General features: G+C 43.0%; 2 protein-coding genes across 2 annotated transcripts; one reads left to right on the forward strand and one right to left on the reverse strand.

Annotated features, from left to right (window-relative positions):
* Positions 1–1,069: 1,069 nt before the first annotated feature.
* On the forward strand, positions 1,070–5,521 carry LOC114426631 (GDP-Man:Man(3)GlcNAc(2)-PP-Dol alpha-1,2-mannosyltransferase-like). Its single transcript, XM_028394159.1, has 6 exons — positions 1,070–1,195; positions 1,417–1,638; positions 2,066–2,268; positions 2,415–2,583; positions 2,702–3,375; positions 3,793–5,521. Exons 1-6 carry the CDS (start codon positions 1,140–1,142, stop codon positions 4,074–4,076), a joined length of 1,608 nt encoding a protein of 535 aa, XP_028249960.1. The 5' UTR covers positions 1,070–1,139; the 3' UTR covers positions 4,077–5,521.
* nek5 (NIMA related kinase 5) lies at positions 4,100–15,991 on the reverse strand. The gene is made up of 24 exons (XM_028394145.1): positions 15,867–15,991; positions 15,361–15,496; positions 15,150–15,246; positions 14,973–15,070; positions 14,688–14,771; positions 13,323–13,393; positions 12,750–12,836; positions 10,874–10,928; positions 10,460–10,573; positions 10,303–10,389; positions 10,101–10,194; positions 9,561–9,655; positions 9,408–9,466; positions 8,973–9,140; positions 8,643–8,721; positions 8,368–8,481; positions 8,184–8,264; positions 8,002–8,088; positions 7,616–7,696; positions 6,991–7,068; positions 6,733–6,907; positions 6,518–6,631; positions 6,325–6,436; positions 4,100–6,238 (listed from the first exon to the last, which is right to left on the reverse strand). The coding sequence occupies exons 2-24, from the start codon at positions 15,481–15,483 to the stop codon at positions 5,926–5,928; spliced, it is 2,466 nt and encodes an 821-aa protein (XP_028249946.1). The 5' UTR covers positions 15,484–15,496; positions 15,867–15,991; the 3' UTR covers positions 4,100–5,925.
* Positions 15,992–17,119: the final 1,128 nt, after the last annotated feature.

Below are 17,119 nucleotides of genomic sequence, written 5' to 3' on the forward strand. Positions count from 1 at the left end.
CTCTAATGGGGAAACATCTTCCTGCTCTCAGACCCTCAGGTAAAACAAAGACTGGTGAGTCACCGCAGACAGAAGCCTTACATCTTACAGCAGAAGAGTTCCAATGAGAGTCCATTACCTCTAAACTACTCATGGTTCCGTTTTAACCTGGGAGCAACTTCTGTTCGTCGTCCTCCAAACGCCAGTGAAATCAAGAGCATCTGTTGTCCCAGAGAGATGTGGGGTTGTAAAATTATATCTTATCATATCTGTCCTCCTGCAGTGATTCTCATGGATCAGAGCAGTGATGCAGGTACGAGAGGATCCAGCAGGCCTGACACCTGTACCCTGAAGGCGGCCCCTCCTACTCCCCTGCTGCCCCACACCTCTGCATCACAGACAGAGGGTTTCCCCCATAAATCATCACAGACTTTTCTCAGAAACCCTCTACTAAACTTCCTCCAGACAGGTAACACTGTTTAAAGATAAAGCACAACAGAGATGACAGTTCAATAAGAATACACTAATACAACTATCACATATTTTCACATTTAAATTTATATTACTCTTGATTATTGTGAGTTTTGGAGATATCACGTGTCATATCACTAATCATGATGCTTTTCCTTTGTCATGACTTATGGACTATTAAAAGCAATCTTTTGTTTTGGCAGATAAGCGCTTCAAAGCTCCATCACCAGCTTTTTGCCTCAATGACTTCCTTCAGAGCCATCACAGTTCCCACCACAACTCCCAGTCAACTCCACAGACTTTACCAAAAACCAGCAGCAGCAGGCCCTGGTGTGACGCCAGGGTATTGCCTCCCTTACACACAAACAAATACCGTAAATGAACCCTAACTAAATGCTGTCTTAAATGTGAGTTTCAATTTCTATATTGTAATGAATAAACAAATTTTAAAAAGTAAAACAGAATCAAAATAAATCAATATTTTTTGTGATAAAACTGTAAAAACATACAAGATGTCCACTAGTCTTATTACGTGTGCAATTCCTAATAATTTTGTTCTTAAACGATTAAATAAAAGTCATGTGTCGAATACGTGTAGGTAAACAAACTCTTAGCCAATCGCAGAGTAGCAGCTTGGTCAGCTGACAGCAACTTCCGCTTATGTCACCTCAAGTGTTGTGTTTGTCAAAATGGCAGGACACGAACACCACCACCACTTATCGCTGTGTTTCTGCGACCTGATGAGGTAAATGTCTCATACCTTCTTGGTTTTTGTACTTAAGTAATAAATTTTATAAAACAGTGATGTCGCACAGATGTAATTTGAAGTCACGCATGTAAATGAGGCGAGTATGACTTAAGCTAATTAGCATCTAGCTGGATAATCTCACAGAAACAACAACAGCCGTACCTCTAACGTCAGTCGCTACTGACCGTCTACTCGACCTGTCACCCCTGTCTCTGCAGGCTGCTGTGGTCTCTGGTGGTGCCATGCGCCTACCTCAGCCTGCTCCTCACCCTCGTTCTCCTGCTGCTCCTGCTGGGGATCCGCCTGTGGCTGCAGAGCCGCCGCAAGGCCCGTCGAGCTCTGGACGACGGCCCCGCGGTAGCTTTCTTCCATCCGTATTGCAACGCCGGAGGAGGCGGGGAGCGGGTTCTCTGGTGCTCTCTAAGAGCCCTCATGCAACGGTAACAACCTTTTAAACTTTTGACTTCGCTAATGTTGTATGAGGAAGTAAATGTTGAGTATACCTCACCAGAAGAGGTCTGGTAGCAACAGGAGTCCTTCCACCTGTACTTAATTTCTGTGCTTTTATTCTCACATTGCTGTTGAAGGGTTGTGTGAGTGATTTGTCTTTAGGGTCGATGTCATGTAATAGGAGCTAAAATGTTCATTTCTGTTACCTCCATGTGAGCAAGTAAGGGAGTTAGAACAGATTGAAATGTACATACTTTTCTGAGCATAATCCAATCCTTAGACCAGAATCACAGCTCAAAACTAGTAATTGTAAAATAAACTTTTTTCTATTTAAGAAAACACCGCTGGGCATGTCCTGCACTGCCTGAGGATTTCAGCGTGTATCACTGAATGTATGTTTTTACCTCCTTATCTCAGATACCCCGGCATCTCCTTTGTGGTTTACACTGGCGATCAGGGAGTGACTGGTGAGCAGATTCTGGATGGAGCCAGACAACGTTTCAACATCACGCTGCCTCGACCAGTCACTTTCGTCTTCCTGCGTCACCGTATGCTTGTGGAGGCCGGTTCATACCCTCACTTCACTCTGCTGGGCCAGAGTGCTGGCTCCATGTTCCTCGGTAAGGCCGGGCCAGAAATTAAATTGGGGTCATCAAAAAAATCCTTTTTTTTAATATCAATATCAGTTTTTTAGTGCTTACATACTAATTCTTATGTATGGCTTGGGCAGAGGACAAGGAGTTAAATTCGTCTTTGTGTGTTTCAGGGTGGGAGGCGCTGACAGCCTTTGTTCCTGACTTGTATGTGGACTCGATGGGTTACGCCTTCACTCTGCCAATTTTCCGCTACCTGGGAGGCTGCAAGGTGGCCAGCTATGTCCACTATCCCACTGTCAGCACTGACATGCTGTCTGTGGTCAGAGAGAGGAACCCCAGGTAACACTGAACACCTCTGGGCACCCCATAATGTGAAGTGTAACAAACCAGAAATAAGTCCTAACTGTGCACATGCCCTCACAGAAAAGAACACCAACTATTTGTCTTCCTCCACCAGATTCAACAACGCTGACTTCATCTCCAGGAATCCTATGCTGAGTGCGGTCAAGGTGGTGTACTACTGCTGCTTTGCTCTGCTGTATGGTCTGGCTGGGTCCTGCAGTGATGTCATCATGGTTAACTCCACCTGGACGCTGGGCCACATTCTGGCTCTGTGGCGTGCCCCAAATCGCACCAGCATTGTCTACCCCCCCTGCGATGTCAGGGCCTTCCTGAACATCCCACTCGAGGAGGAGGAGGAGGATGAAGAGATGGAGGAGGGTTGGGAGGAGCTTGGACGAGAGCTGGGGAGTGGAGAGGAAGACGGAGAAGTGGGTGGAGGAGGAGGAGGAGGAGGAGGAGGAGGGGACAGGAAGTCCCACTCCATCGTGTCAGTTGGTCAGTTCAGGCCGGAGAAGGACCACCAGCTGCAGATCAGGGCCTTTCGCAAATTGCTGGACAGGAAGGGTGATGGGCCTGGGGGGAGGGAGTCACTGCGGCTGGTGCTGATTGGTGGATGCAGGAACCAGGAGGATGAAGAGAGGGTTCTGATGCTACGGGGACTCTGTCAGGAGCTGGGCGTCAGTGACCGTGTTGAGTTCAAACTCAACATCCCATTTGAGGAGCTGAAGAGAGAGTTGGTGAACGCCACCATCGGTCTGCACACAATGTGGAATGAACACTTTGGCATAGGTAAAGACAACCAATACACACATGATCACAGTTCATAAATCTGTATTCCTAAAACACACACAAGTATTATGATACAGTTACCATAACCTCAACACAAAAGTGAAGTAAAAATGACTTTGTTGAAATTGAAGAATTGAGAATTGGGGATTTTTACTGAGCTAATGTGAGTGATAGCTTTCAGTGAGGCTGATTTAATATGAGATGGCTCTAACTCAGACTTGTCAGAGGTCTTAAAAAGATACTTTACAGAGGAGGAACTTTTGAAATTAAGCTAACTACACGGCATTTGTTGTTACACTTTATCAAGTTTTGCCAATTTCAGGATGTGACATGCTTACAAACCGCCTCCATTAGTCATTTCAGTGGGGACTGGTTATGTTTGAGATCAGCTGGTTCAGATGTTGATTCTCTCTCTAGGTGTGGTGGAGTGTATGGCTGCAGGCACAATCGTTCTCGCCCACAAGTCCGGTGGTCCAAAGCTGGATATTGTGGTGCCACATGAGGGCAGACAGACGGGTTTCCTTGCCGACAGTGAGGACAGCTACGCTGCTGCCATGGAAACCATTCTGGCACTGTCGCCATCAGCTAGACTGGAAATCCGTCGTAATGCTCGGGACTCTGTGGAGCGATTCTCTGACCAGGAGTTTGAGGCTTGTTTCCTCTCAGCCACGGAGTCTCTGATGAGTAAACTTGAGCGATGAGGAAGAACAGACGAAGCCTGGTGTCCACCAGGGACATTATTTATCTTCTTTTACACATATAAGTAGGGTTGAGCATATCCAGATGAGAAAAAGTTAACAGTTAAAGTGTCACACAGTGGAAGAGTTCATTCATCCTAAAAAATAAATCCAGAAACTGTGCATGTGTCAAACTCTTGTGGGTGTAAAAGTCGTTACCAAACACGATGAAGACGTTCATGTAGCAAGGCAAGATCTGACATAAGTTTGGAAAACCAAATGTAGAAATCACTTTTAGTTCACAATTTAAAGGCGTGTGCAGGATTTAGGGGGGCAGTTCGCAAAGATGGATCCTTGTATTTGTAATTATGTTTTCATAATCACATATTTGTTTTTGATCATTTAAAATTAATATGTGGCTTTTGCACCATGTTGTGTCAGCATATTTCTACAGTAACCCAAACTGGACAAAGTGAATGGCCGTCTTTTTTTAAAGTAACGTGACCACTTCTGGTGACTCTGAAGGGTTTTCCAGTAGTAGGCTGCAAGTTGTAACTTCACCACTAGATGTTACTAAATCCTACACAATGGTCCTTTAATGTGTTGATGTGATATTACAGATTAAAAGAGACCTCAAGGTTAAGTTCAGTCACACTTTTCCCAGTGGGAAGTTTGAATTTGTAGTTTGGAATACCTTCGGGAAATGTTAAATGATTATATTAATTACATACATTTTGTCAAGAAACAGACAAGACTAGTTGGGCACACTGAAAGCGTGGACTGTGTGTTCCAAACATGTCTGATTTACATGTTGTGTTTTGTTTGCAATCATGCTAAATGACCAAAATATCCAAAAACCACCTGGGTTCCCCTACACAAGACCCCTCTACACAAGCCTGATGTTTTTGAATGATCAGTACATGCCCTTTCATCATTTCTTACTGGATTTTCAGTGATATTTCAGTTGTATTTTTTCCAGTCTAACAAGATGTAAATCAGACGTTTGGAGTGGTTGTCCGATGGGGAAGGCTAACGGTTCCTCTTTCTTCCAGTGTTTCTGCTGAGCAAAGCCAAACCGGACTTATTGCATCTTTGCTCTCTTGGGTTTTTTCAGTGGAGATATTTCATTTAAAGTTGCATTCCGAGTTAGATGTTTGCAAGAATAGATTATATTGAGTCTATACTAACATATTTGAAGTGGTTTAATGAAGGCTTATTTTATTGCTGTTTATGCAAGAAGCACCTAACACCACCGTGTGTTTGAGTCAAGCTGACGGCCAAATTTCTGTTGTTTAAATGTCCTTTCTCTTCATTCTGCATTCCTGTTTGTGATGAGGTACAAGCATGGAAGTACAAGTATATGTAAAATATTAAATTATCTTTCCTTTAATGACACGTTACTGCTATTGAAGTCTGTCTATGTAGAATGGGAGTTTGGAGTTAATACTGCAATAAATGCAATCATAAATCATTTGAGATTATGTGCTTGTTTAATTTAATTTAACTTAATTTGATTTATGTGTTATTGACAAAATTATTTAACTTACTAATGTTATCTAACTTCCAGTGTATTTGAAATTAAATAGACTTTTCCACCACACTAAGACTCCACTCTGTCTTATGTGGCCCAACATTGACAGTAGATGTAGATATTGTTATATTCTCTTCCTGCACTTGAGGATGTATTTTGCATCTAATCGAATGTTTCATTTTTTGTTCTTATGTCCCTCCTTCTCTCCACCTGTAGAGCTAATGCTGAATGATGGATGGGCCTTTGGACCAATCAGACTAGGATTTTAAAGCAATCACATAAACATGCAGACAAAGACAGAGCATCTCCGACTCTAACTCGGTCGTTTATGTGTGTGAGCACTCAGGTTGTCTGCTGCTGCTTATCTAAAGCTGTATTATCCTCTGTCTGGGATTCACCTGGGCACTCCAGCTGATTGTCATGCCCAGGTTCAGGTTTAAACAATCTTGCTGTAATGTGTTCACATGACTCTTTGACCTCTGTTTGGATCTGTTGAGAATCTGAAGTGCCCACTGTTTCTCCACTTTGCTTCTCCTCCCTCCCGTCGGCTGCCTCTGTACTCTCCTCCTCGGAGCTGTCATTCTCCATGACAAACAGGTTCCTCATGGAGTCTGCAACCTCTTCTCTGAGCTCGTCCTCTGATTCCTCAAAGTTCCTGAGGAGAAACGTAGGACTAGCCTGGTCAAGATGGACTATTACTCAGGTACAGAGTTAAGTGAACCGTGAGGAGTGTAGACTTACGTGTCGTCATCGTCTGACCTCGGCTCCAGACGCTCTTCATCCATCTCCACGTCAGAGTCCTCCGCCGCCTCCTCCTCCTCCTCCTCCTCTGTTCTCTGATCTGGCTCTGAATCTAACAGCAAAGAAACTTCAGCATGAGCTCAGCCTTGGCCTCATCTGTTTTCTTTTCTGTTTTACAGTAACAGCCTCCCACCTGCGGTCACTGAGTCCAGAGTGGACGATGTCAGCTCAGCCTGAGCCAGAGCATTCAGGAGGGTGTTGGGGGGGCCGTCGCCCCACTGCCTTCGACCTGCTTCCTCCTCTTCTTCTGAAGGTAGCGGATACACACACGCAGCATATACCACACTAAAACATTTAACTTCTGATCAGCCATTTTAAAGATCTACATGATGACATGGTGTGTCTCACCTCGTTCCGCCTCCACTGCTGTGTTGTAGACAGAGTTCACATCCATGTTGGCAAGCGCATTCAGCAGAGTCTGAGGAGTTCTTTGGTTCCACCCTCTCCTCACCTCCAACCAATCCCTAAGTTTTAACTCCTCCCCTTCCTGGAAACTCAGAGTACGGTTCAGAAGGTCCATTTCCTGTTAATGGATAGAGAGAATGGTGAAGTGGTAAAAAGCTCTGATAAGCTCCCTCCTCTCACAGTCTGTCTTTCATCTCTCACCTTTTCCTCCTCCTCCTCCTCCTCTGGCTCTTCTTTCATCTCTTCACCATCTAACCGAATCTCAAACATGATTCCTTTCTGATGCATAAAGAGAGCAGAAGATGGAGTTCTTCTGATGATCAGAAGCTCAGATACAGTGAATTGGTGCAAAGTGAAGTCTGAAATATTCAAATGTTCTGGGAACAGATGTTGAATTACCAGCAAGCCTGATGAGGAGTGTTTAGGTGTGTAGTGACTATTTGTCAAAAAATATTTGAAACGTTAAAGAAACACTATGGGTATTTTCACTATGGGTCATTCTTAATCATTTTGTTGGCGGGTTTATTCAGTCCGTGTTCAGGCAAACAAACAACAGACAAATGTGTCCCTGCTGTCTCTCCTGCACTGGCCCACCCAGGTGCATTCAAGGTCTACTAGTGTCTACCTGCAAACCTATATATCTTGGCGCCCCCTAGTGACACTAAATCGCAACAATAAAAATAAAGTAAACTAATCAATAACAAATTTACCTTAAATAAACATACAAAATAATACCCAAAAATAAAACAAAATATTCAAATAGATACTAACCCAACATAAAATAAACAAAGCGGCAAATAGCTCCTACAGGGTGATATCATTTTACCTTGTCTTTGTGTTTTGTCTGCAGTTCTCTCCTCTGATCTCTGTTCTCCTCTCTGATCTGTCTTAGCGCCTCTTCAATGTCCTGCAGCAGGAACCAAAGCCAGAAGGAAACATCATAGAACATAGAACACTGTGTCTAACTTATAAATGAATGTAAATGTGTCACACATGACTAATATGTACATTTACTAAAACTGCCATATAAAAACAAACGTGATATTTGACATATGGCTCTATTTTTTCTTATATAAGTCATGGATAAGTTAACTATTAAGAGATTGAGTGATTATTTGTCACACACTAAAACAATTCTCTAATAGTATCTTCACCATTAAATGAAGTTTAACTGTCTCACACCAGGAGAATGTGTGTCTGAGGTGTGTTTACCTGTGCAGGTACTGCTTTCTGTTGCTCTTTGCTGTCTGTAGATTCTCTGGGTTTCTCCACTACAAAGGTGCCATGTTTGTGTTGTGACTGAGCATGACACATAAAACCATTAAAATATAAAGAGCTTTACTTCATTGCCAAGATAATGACAGTACCCAGGATGTGTTAGTCTGTCTGTTTACCTCTGCTTCAGCTCGCAGCCTCATCTGTCTCATCTCCTGGTGATAGTGCAGTCTGATGATATCCAGCTGACGCAGATATTCCTGCACACACCAGCACACACACATATTGTCAAATCTTGATTTTGAACATAAGTGGACAGTTCAGATAAAAGTTGCGGCTCCTTGTTGCCGCTATGTGTCCCACCTGCTGTCCCTCCTGTCTTCTGTCCTGAGGTTTGTGCTGGTTTTCAGGTCGTCCCACACCCTGGTCCTGACCACCGGGTTTCCTGCTGTGCTCGGCTGTAGACGGACGCAAACCCTGGTAGTCATAGAAGAAAAGGTCAAAGGTTAGAAGAGCTAAATGGTGGCAGAATATTGTCCCTTTAATTTTCTACAGCAGCCAGTGAGAAATGAAAAGTTAACAGTTTCCAGCATTTGATTTGACAATTTGTTGCCTTCTTCTGCAGAGCTTTGTCCTACCAGCTGTTTCTCTGCCCTCAGCTTGTACTGGTTAGCTTCCTGTCTCCTCTGCAGGTATTCATTACGAGCTGCAGCCACACTGACAGACACAATGGAGACAACACAGCGGGAATAACATCAGCAAAATATTGAGTTACAAAAACCTTAAAAGGACTATGACTTTTAAAGGGTAGTTTTTAGAGAAATACAGTTGTTTTTATTTATCATTTTGTTTAACAGGATTAAGACAGGGACATGGTAATTTCCAGAAATGTATCTCTAATAAAAGTATTTTTAGTTGCAGATCTTGGCTGATGTGTTATGAGATACAGTGATATCTTGGTCACTCACAGCTGGTGTGGTTCCAATAGTGGAGCAGCTTGGTCTTCAAAGTGATCCTTTGCTCTCTCCTGAGGAGGAGGAGGAGGAGGAGGAAGGTCCTCCTTATTCCTCCTCTGGAAGGCGTCCAGCTGGGCATGGTAGTGGTTGTAATGGCTGGTGGGCTGCTGACCATTAAACCTGTGATAAGTAGTGTGTGTTTTACATGAATGACCATGCTTCGGGTAAAAATGTTTCAAATGTGATTTATTACAACTGAATGTTTCTAATAACCTAAATACCTACCTTAATGTATCTACGGTAGTATACTGGTTTATTTAAATAGAATTGTGTCTCCTTCCATTTTAAGCCAGTAATCAAGTTACTAGATCCAAATCAGCTGCTGCAGGAATGGGTTCATGTGATGATGGGTTAATGGGAGCCCATTCTGTGGACATTTTTACTCACCTTTGGTTCCCTGTAAACTCTGTGCCTGCACCTGAGTGTGCTACTCTTTGATGAAGAGGCTGCAGCCACAGAAAAAACATTATTATCATTATTTAGTAGCAGTAGTACCGGTAGTAGTAGCAGTGGCAGTAGTAGCAGTAGTAGTAGTATTACTGTGTTGTGGGCAGGGTTCTGTATTCTGAGTGGGACTCTCCATTCTTGTTTAGGATGCAGTCTCTTGTTGGCTCCTCTCATCTTCTGTGCCTGATCTAGAAAACAGGAGAGACTCAGCTACAATCATAAGGAGAGATTCTGTCTCTTTACGTCTCCATAAATCCATACACACATATTTTACAGTCTGTCAGTGTCCAGTAATGACCTGAAAATATTCTGCCTCAAGAATTTGTGAAAAAAAAAAAAAAAGATAGGCAAAGGTCTGATACTACCAAACACACCATGTGCCAGAGCTGTGATGTGCTTACACTCAGGATTCAGCCCGTCTGATGAATGCTGAGTTTCCCTGATGCTTGTGTTACAGTAAATAACCACAGGGTGGCACCACAGCTCTCAAGGACAAGAGCTATCAAATCAGTCATAACAATTGCAATGCTCTCTCCCTGCTGCCATGTTGCTGTCTCTTCTCACTATATAAAGCTGCTTCCTGCCAAGGAACTTTAAAAAAACGTGTTCATAGTTGTGAGTCTACAGTTCTACCTGGTGTTTTCACTGCTCCTGCTCTTGCTTCTGTAGGTTGTGAAGCTGTTCTGTTTCGATGTAGCACAGTTTCGCTAAACTCCTCCTGCATCACCTGCACAAACAGGAAACCAAACACACAGTTATGTATCTATGGCTGCAGCGTTATTCTAACCTCTTTGTGCCTAACATTACAACAAGTATTCTCCTGAAAAATACTTACCAAAGTGTCCAGGTGTTTACTAATGTGCTTTTCTAAGAATGGACGTCGGAGGACGGAGCTAATCGAGGGACGGTCCCGGGGATTTACCTAAAAAAAAAAAACAACAGTTCATCATAAGTCGTTCTAACTGAATCGATAAAAACTGACATAACCTGACCTTGAAGAGTTGGGTGACCAGCAGGCGAAGGTCATAGGAGCAGTGGGCAGGTACCGGGTTGTAGCGGCCCTTACAGATCTTACTGACCAGCTGACGCAGACTGCTGCCCTCAAACTGCAAGTGAATAATAGAAGTAAATAGACACATACACACACACAGATTTTGATACTATTACCACATCAAGAGAATTAGTGGTTCGAAGACAGGAGCACAGTGAATTTGTGAAGTATTTTGAGTAGCCTACATTTCCCATTTTCTCTTAATGCACCCAGCATGAGCACTCCATGCAGGCTTTTTTGCAGTAGTATTGTATACTGTGTAGTAGTATTAGCATTAGCTCAGAGAGCTATGTCTCTCTTTCTGTGTGTGTGTAAGAGAAGCAGCTGCTGATGTGCAGGGTGTGGTGAAGCTCACAGGATGCCTCAGGCTGCAGAGTTCATAGAGGACGCACCCCAAAGACCAGATATCCCTGCAGAGAAGACACACACACAGAGACTGTGACGTTCATGTAAACATATCAGCCCAAATATTATCCCAGCATGACGTTGTGAAACTCCATGGATTCAGGGTGTGCTCCTGTGAAGTCATAAAACATCACTTTAAGGACATCTTGTGTAACTCCACATCTTTCTTGTTGAAACAGGATGCTCAGGCAGACATTAATGTGTCCCCCGGAGACATTAGAAACAAAGCTGCAGAGCTGGGAGCAGTGGCCAATCAGAGCACAGCTATAGACAGAAAAGTCAAGGAACAGGGCATTTGATTTTTTTGGCTCTGAACCCAGTATGTGTAGAAGTGTGTATCTGTGCTCCATTAGTTGTACTTTTGTGACTTTAGAGTGAGAACATTTTTGACCTTTTTTAAAGGACCCTTGACGAATTTAGTATTACAGTAGATTAGTGTGTACTAGGTTATGTTAAAGAGGAATTCAACCATGCTGCAGACATGTGTGCTGGTGTGTGTGGGTCTGTGGGAAAGAGGAAGCACCTCTGACCTCAGATGTTTCAAAACAAGCGCACAGGGCTGAGCAGGGCAAAGATCCAAACACAGAGGGAACAGAACAATTAGTAGAGACTTTCTGTATGAGTTTGGTAGGAATGTGTGTCTCAGCACATGTTTGTACAAGCTGATGTACTGAAAAAGGGGGGATACCTCTCTAAATAATTACCACAGGGCAGTGAGTTAAGCCCCTCCCCTCAACAGACATTGTCCAATCAAAGTCCGGCCACCATAACTAAGCAGAGTAGGATTCCCAAGGTGGGGCTGTCTTCACCTTCACCTTCACCCTCTCTTATCTTAGAAATGTTTATTTTTTTTATTTTTGGCACAGGCAGTATTACGTCCCACTTCCACACTGCACAACAATACTCCAACATTACACATAAATTTCTTTAAGGTCTGTGTGGCAGTGTTTGTTTGAGTATTTTCATCACAGTCAAAGTTATTTTCTTTTTAGGTATGTAGTGGTAAGAGCCCGTATTTAGCTGTTCATCTTGCAGTTGTGTTTTTATGTAGGTTTATTTGCATGGATTGTGTTTTTTCCTACTGCCCCTGAACTGCTTATTGTCTCCAATTAAGTGAAGTGATGGCAGGTGAAGCAGGAGCAGGCAGAAGGAACAGAGAGCAGGTGCACAAGCTGAGGACGCTAGGAGAGCAAAGCCCTGGAGGATCAGCGGTCGGAGGAGATGGAGGACAGCGCAAGAGGAGGATTAGCCTCCACCCAGAACATGCACATCTGCCACTGGGACCTGGAGGAGCTCCAGTACCGGTAGACGAGTCATCAGCACGCCAGTGATGCTACAGAGACGCGTGGTGCAAGAGGGGGAAGCTTCAAAGTGGAGAAGGTGGGGACACTTTCCACCCTTCCTTCAGATAAGTACATCTATTTATCTTCTGCCAAATACATGCAATAATATTCCAAGCCATTTATTTAATCCTGATAAACTGTAATTGTCCTGCCATCGGCTGTTGCTTGAGAATAATAACAATATCAATCTGAGCCTTTCTAGTCTGGAGCAGTTTTCTCTTTGTGTGAGTTTTAAGTTGCTGTGTTTATTTGGTTTTCCTCATTGATTAATTTGATCTTTTATTGATAGTTTTTAAACCCTTTGTAATAACTTTAATTACTTTCTCTGTGTTTTTTTTTAATTCTGCTCACCCCTGGTTTTTAAAGAACCTGTGTAATATTGTAATGGAGTCCTAGGCTCTTTCACCTCTAGGTGGCATTGCCGGTTGTAAATATGTCGACCTAACTTTGCTTCCCCCAGCCTCGCCACACACGCATACATACGTCTTGTTGTTGTAGGGCCGACTCTCACAGATCTCTGGGGAAAGGTAGTATGGTGTCCCAACACAGGTCCTGGCCAGCTCCATGGTGCTGCACCATTCACAAACAAAGCACACTGAGTCAGGGTTCAGGACATAAAGTCTATGTCAGGGTGTACCTGGTGTCCTATATATACCACATCATAGCCTGTGAGCAAAGTCATGATTTTAGCTGAACAAACAAAGGTAGATATTTATAGTCTAAGGGGTACCTTTCCTGGTTACCGGGAGTTAAACTGAGCCGTGTGTAAACTTTTCTTGAAATCCCTCCAACACTTGTTGACCCATGGCGGCCAGAACTTCATTATAAGTATGATTAGTAGTATTATTATTGTACACAGCATTCCATTAACTTGTTCTTTAGTCCCCAAACACTGCAGGCCAACCATTACTTCCACAACTATGTGTTTACATGTCCGGGTCGACAGTGTGTGGAATGATAATCAGTTGTTTGGAGCTCTTCCATGTGTTACAGAGTGCTCAGTGACAGACAGCTGCACTGTGAGTGTGTGTGTGCATGAAGATGACACTGACTTACTTATTCAACATTCTCGCAATTCCAAAGTCTCCCAGCTTTGCTTTTATCCCTCCGCTGGTTAGGAAGATATTCTAGAGCAGAGGGAGAGCAGCAATGAAAGCATGTCTGTGTTCAGCAAGAAAAACCCCGACTGTGCATACAGCGTGTGTGTGTGTGTGTGTGTCTGTGTGTGTGTGTGCACGCACTTGGCTGCATGTGTGAAAACAGATATGATTGATGAAAGATAGCGATGGCTGTGAACAGAGATGTGGGCTGTGGTCGGTTGTGTTGAGATATTCTGAGAGTTGGCTCACAGCGAAGTCTTTGTTTAGCTCTCAGGACAGTTCAGCTGGATACAACCGTCAACTCTGTACCGCTAATAGTTGTTAATTAAAAATCTTAACTTCAGGCTGCGTGGATGATGTTTATCATGTATATGTGCCGTCGGTGGGTTACAAAGCTTAGTTTAGTTTCAAACCCTGCAGGCCTGAAGCATGGCTGTGATCGAGTTCTCTATTTAATAATAACACAACAGCAGCAGTTTGGATCTCAGCCAAAGAACTTTGTTTACAAAATAGTTTGTTCCAAAACACATGAACTGAACCCAATTATTCATCATGTGAGGCATCTGTAGCCTGAGGAGGACGTTGTTGTGATGAACTGTCTTCAGCCACAAGGAGTCCTGCAACCTATGGTCTGAACTCAGCCAAAAACAAAATCAATACCACTCTAATTTTTCTAATTTTTCAATGCACATCAGATCCCAGTACACTTTAAACCCAGCTCTACACTGAGACAAAAACTGGTCCACCCCAAGGACAAAACTCCCAGGGACAGACAGAGCAATGTAATCTATGTAGTTCAGTACAGTGAGGAATGCTCTGATCTCTATATTGGTGAAACCAAACAACCACTACACAGAAGGATGGCACAGCACAGGGGAGCCACCTCCTCAGGACAAGACTCAGCAGTTCACCTCCACCTCAAAGACAGTGGTCATTCCTTTGAGGATAATAATGTCCAAATCCTAGACAGGGAGGACAGATGGTATGAAAGAGGAGTCAAAGAAGCCATCTATGTGAAATTGGAAAAACCCTCTCTAAACAGAGGGGGAGGGCTGAGGCATCTGCTCTCACCTGTTTACAACTCTGTCCATTCATCCCTTCCTAGCAGACTTCACTCCCACTCAAACTCTAACGATGGGCTGTCAATTAGTCAACTAGTCAACTAGTGAGGCAACAGCTCTCACCTGTTCACAACCCTGTCCCTTCATCCCACAGTTTCTGGTTGTTAACTGGCCATTAACCAACTATAGGGATCTTGTGAGCCTAACAGTTTGATGGTGTGTGAGTGTGTGTGTGTGCAGCAGTGAAACTGGTCAGGTACCTGAGCCTTGATATCTCTGTGCAGAATCTTCCTGTCGTGGATGTGTTTGAGGCCCAGACAGATCTGAACGAACCAGTCCACAATCTGAGAGACATACAGCTCAGTTTTACTCATATTTAGGCAGTAAAGTGTCCTCACAGCTGTGTGTGTATAGATACATACTTTGTGTGCTATGAGGACCTTTTTCTTTATTCTAGAAGTCACATTGTTATATTGAGACATACCTCATACAATCCAGCTTAACATAAAACCAGAATAGTTTAAGTGATTATTAGTCAGGTGTACCTTCTCCTCAGTGAAAGGAACTCCTCTCTGCATGTTGATCCTCTTCAAAAGATCACCTCCATCACAGTACTCCATCACTATATACAGGCTGCCCCTCTCTAAACAGACATGAGGTGACACTGAAACAGACCTCACAGATTACATCTCCTCCCCAGAGGTTTGCACACACACGCTCACCTTGAAACGACCCGATGAAGGCGACAATGTTCGGATGGTTCATCTTTGACAACAGTGTCACCTCCTTCTTGGACGCTTCCTTTTCCTTCGCTGACATCTGGGCAGCAAACGCAACAATTCAGCACTAAAATGTGAAAGTCTTCTTTGATTCTTTTCACATAGTTTTGTGAAGCAGCGTGATTCCCTGCAGATGGTAAAAATGTTGTTGTACCTTCCTGAGGCTGATCTCTTTGACCACACACTGTCTGCCATCACCTCCACCTTTGTCTCTGACCAGGAAGGCTTTCCCAAACGCACCCTCTCCAATCTGACGGATGACCTCATAGTTGTTCATAACACTTGGAAGACTGTAACCATCCACAGAATAACATTTTACACAGAAATATGATGGTAAAACAGTTTTAGCTGCTGGGGATGTCTTAAAGCTATTGTCATTGCCATACACCATTTAGTTTTTCTTTATTTTTTTATGCTTAAAATTACAACAAATTTATTTTTTTTTATTATTGAATATGGATGCAAGTAGGGAAACGTTTTCAGATGTGTCGTTTCGGCTAAAGTCTGGTTAGGAATCCATTTCAGCAAGCCCGTTGCCATGGAGACGACAGAACAGGCTGCTAGCTTACCAGTTAGCATGCTAACTCGAGTTAATGTCGATAAAGAAAACACTCGTTTTAGTTCGTATATTTTAATTCAAAGTAAAGTCTTTAATCTTACCTTCTAAGAAAGTTGAGAGACGTGGAAGTCACATACTGAAGCAAAACCGACGACGACGACTTTTAAAGTCGTAAGAGTGTCTGAAAACTCTATAAGAGGAAAAAGGCGTTTCAGGTATGGCAAGCGCGATGTGCGAAGATAAAGAATTCTGGGAGATGTAGTTGCGTTTGTCTTATTTTTTTAAACAACAAACTACCTTTCCAGAATATTAACAACATTGAGTTTACACAGTATTGACAGCACATTTTTTAAGATTCTGTGTTTTTCTATTTTACAGTGGGTCAACAAAACATTTGTGTAAATTAATACTTCACATTTATTGGACCTGAGGCTGATATAATTAAATATTGGTAATCAGGTGGTGCTTAACAAAAATGTTTATTAAATCAACACAACTAAACATAGCTTATATCAATAGCAAGTATTATATTTGTTCTTTTTTTCCCTCCCAGATGCAGCGACAGACACTGAATAGCTGTATACGGCTGCCTGGAATATCATTCTGGGGTGTGATGGCTAAAATCTGACAGCAGCAACATGATCTGTGACTGTGAATAAAGCAGCAAACCTCTGCCGCCATGCTAGGGATTTAAATAAGGATCAGGTCTTTGCACTCCCTATGAAGCCTTCAGCTCCGATTACAGGTAGGACGGGTGAACAACAGTCCACCTAAATCATCACAGGTCTATTACTGTTACATTACTTTTTACTTTTTTAGGAGATGTCTTCTAGCATCTTTTGTGTGCAACATAATTATTTTTTTCAGAATGACACAAACGACAAAAAACAGGGGCAGTGAATGTCGAGTTTAAAAACTGGCTGAAATATGTACGAAGATATTGTCTTTGTTTACAAAAAAAAAAACGTGTAGGTGCCCTGACATCAAACCTGATCAGTTAGGAAGAGCTTGACTAATAGGCACAATCATTAGGAGATCAATATAATCAATACTGATGCTAAAAGTGATCTCTCTTCCTAGTCCTCCTAATCATTCATTAATGTTGAGTGCGATGTAAACTCTGTCTGCAGTTATAGGACAGTGTGCCTCAAGGTGACCCTCCATCCACTGCTAAACACCTGGCCCATTTCCCATGATGCTTCTGTGCAAGGCCCTCTGATTAGTGATGTAATCACAGACAAATTTCCACTCTGATCAAATGACACGCTGGGTGAGAGCCTGCTGTGACAGCTGATCCTCAGAGGTGATGGTTGCATGTGGTGACTACGCAACAATGAACATGGCAGCCAGTACG

Source organism: Parambassis ranga, chromosome 21, assembly GCF_900634625.1.
Source record: "Parambassis ranga chromosome 21, fParRan2.1, whole genome shotgun sequence".
Lineage (NCBI taxonomy): Eukaryota > Metazoa > Chordata > Actinopteri > Ambassidae > Parambassis > Parambassis ranga.

Bases quoted from the DNA above. Each gene is read 5' to 3' on its own strand.
- LOC114426631 (XM_028394159.1), top strand. From the start codon at position 1,140: ATGGCAGGACACGAACACCACCACCACTTATCGCTGTGTTTCTGCGAC. The intron at 1,196-1,416 runs GTAAATGTCTCA...CTGTCTCTGCAG, and splicing joins TGTTTCTGCGACCTGATGAG to GCTGCTGTGGTCTCTGGTGG. The intron at 3,376-3,792 runs GTAAAGACAACC...TTCTCTCTCTAG, and splicing joins GAATGAACACTTTGGCATAG to GTGTGGTGGAGTGTATGGCT.
- nek5 (XM_028394145.1), bottom strand. From the start codon at position 15,483: ATGAACAACTATGAGGTCATCCGTCAGATTGGAGAGGGTGCGTTTGGG. The intron at 9,656-10,100 runs GTAGAACTGTAG...CCTGTTTTCTAG, and splicing joins AGGAGCAGTGAAAACACCAG to ATCAGGCACAGAAGATGAGA. The intron at 6,908-6,990 runs GTGAGAGATGAA...ATCCATTAACAG, and splicing joins AGGAGGAGGAGGAGGAAAAG to GAAATGGACCTTCTGAACCG.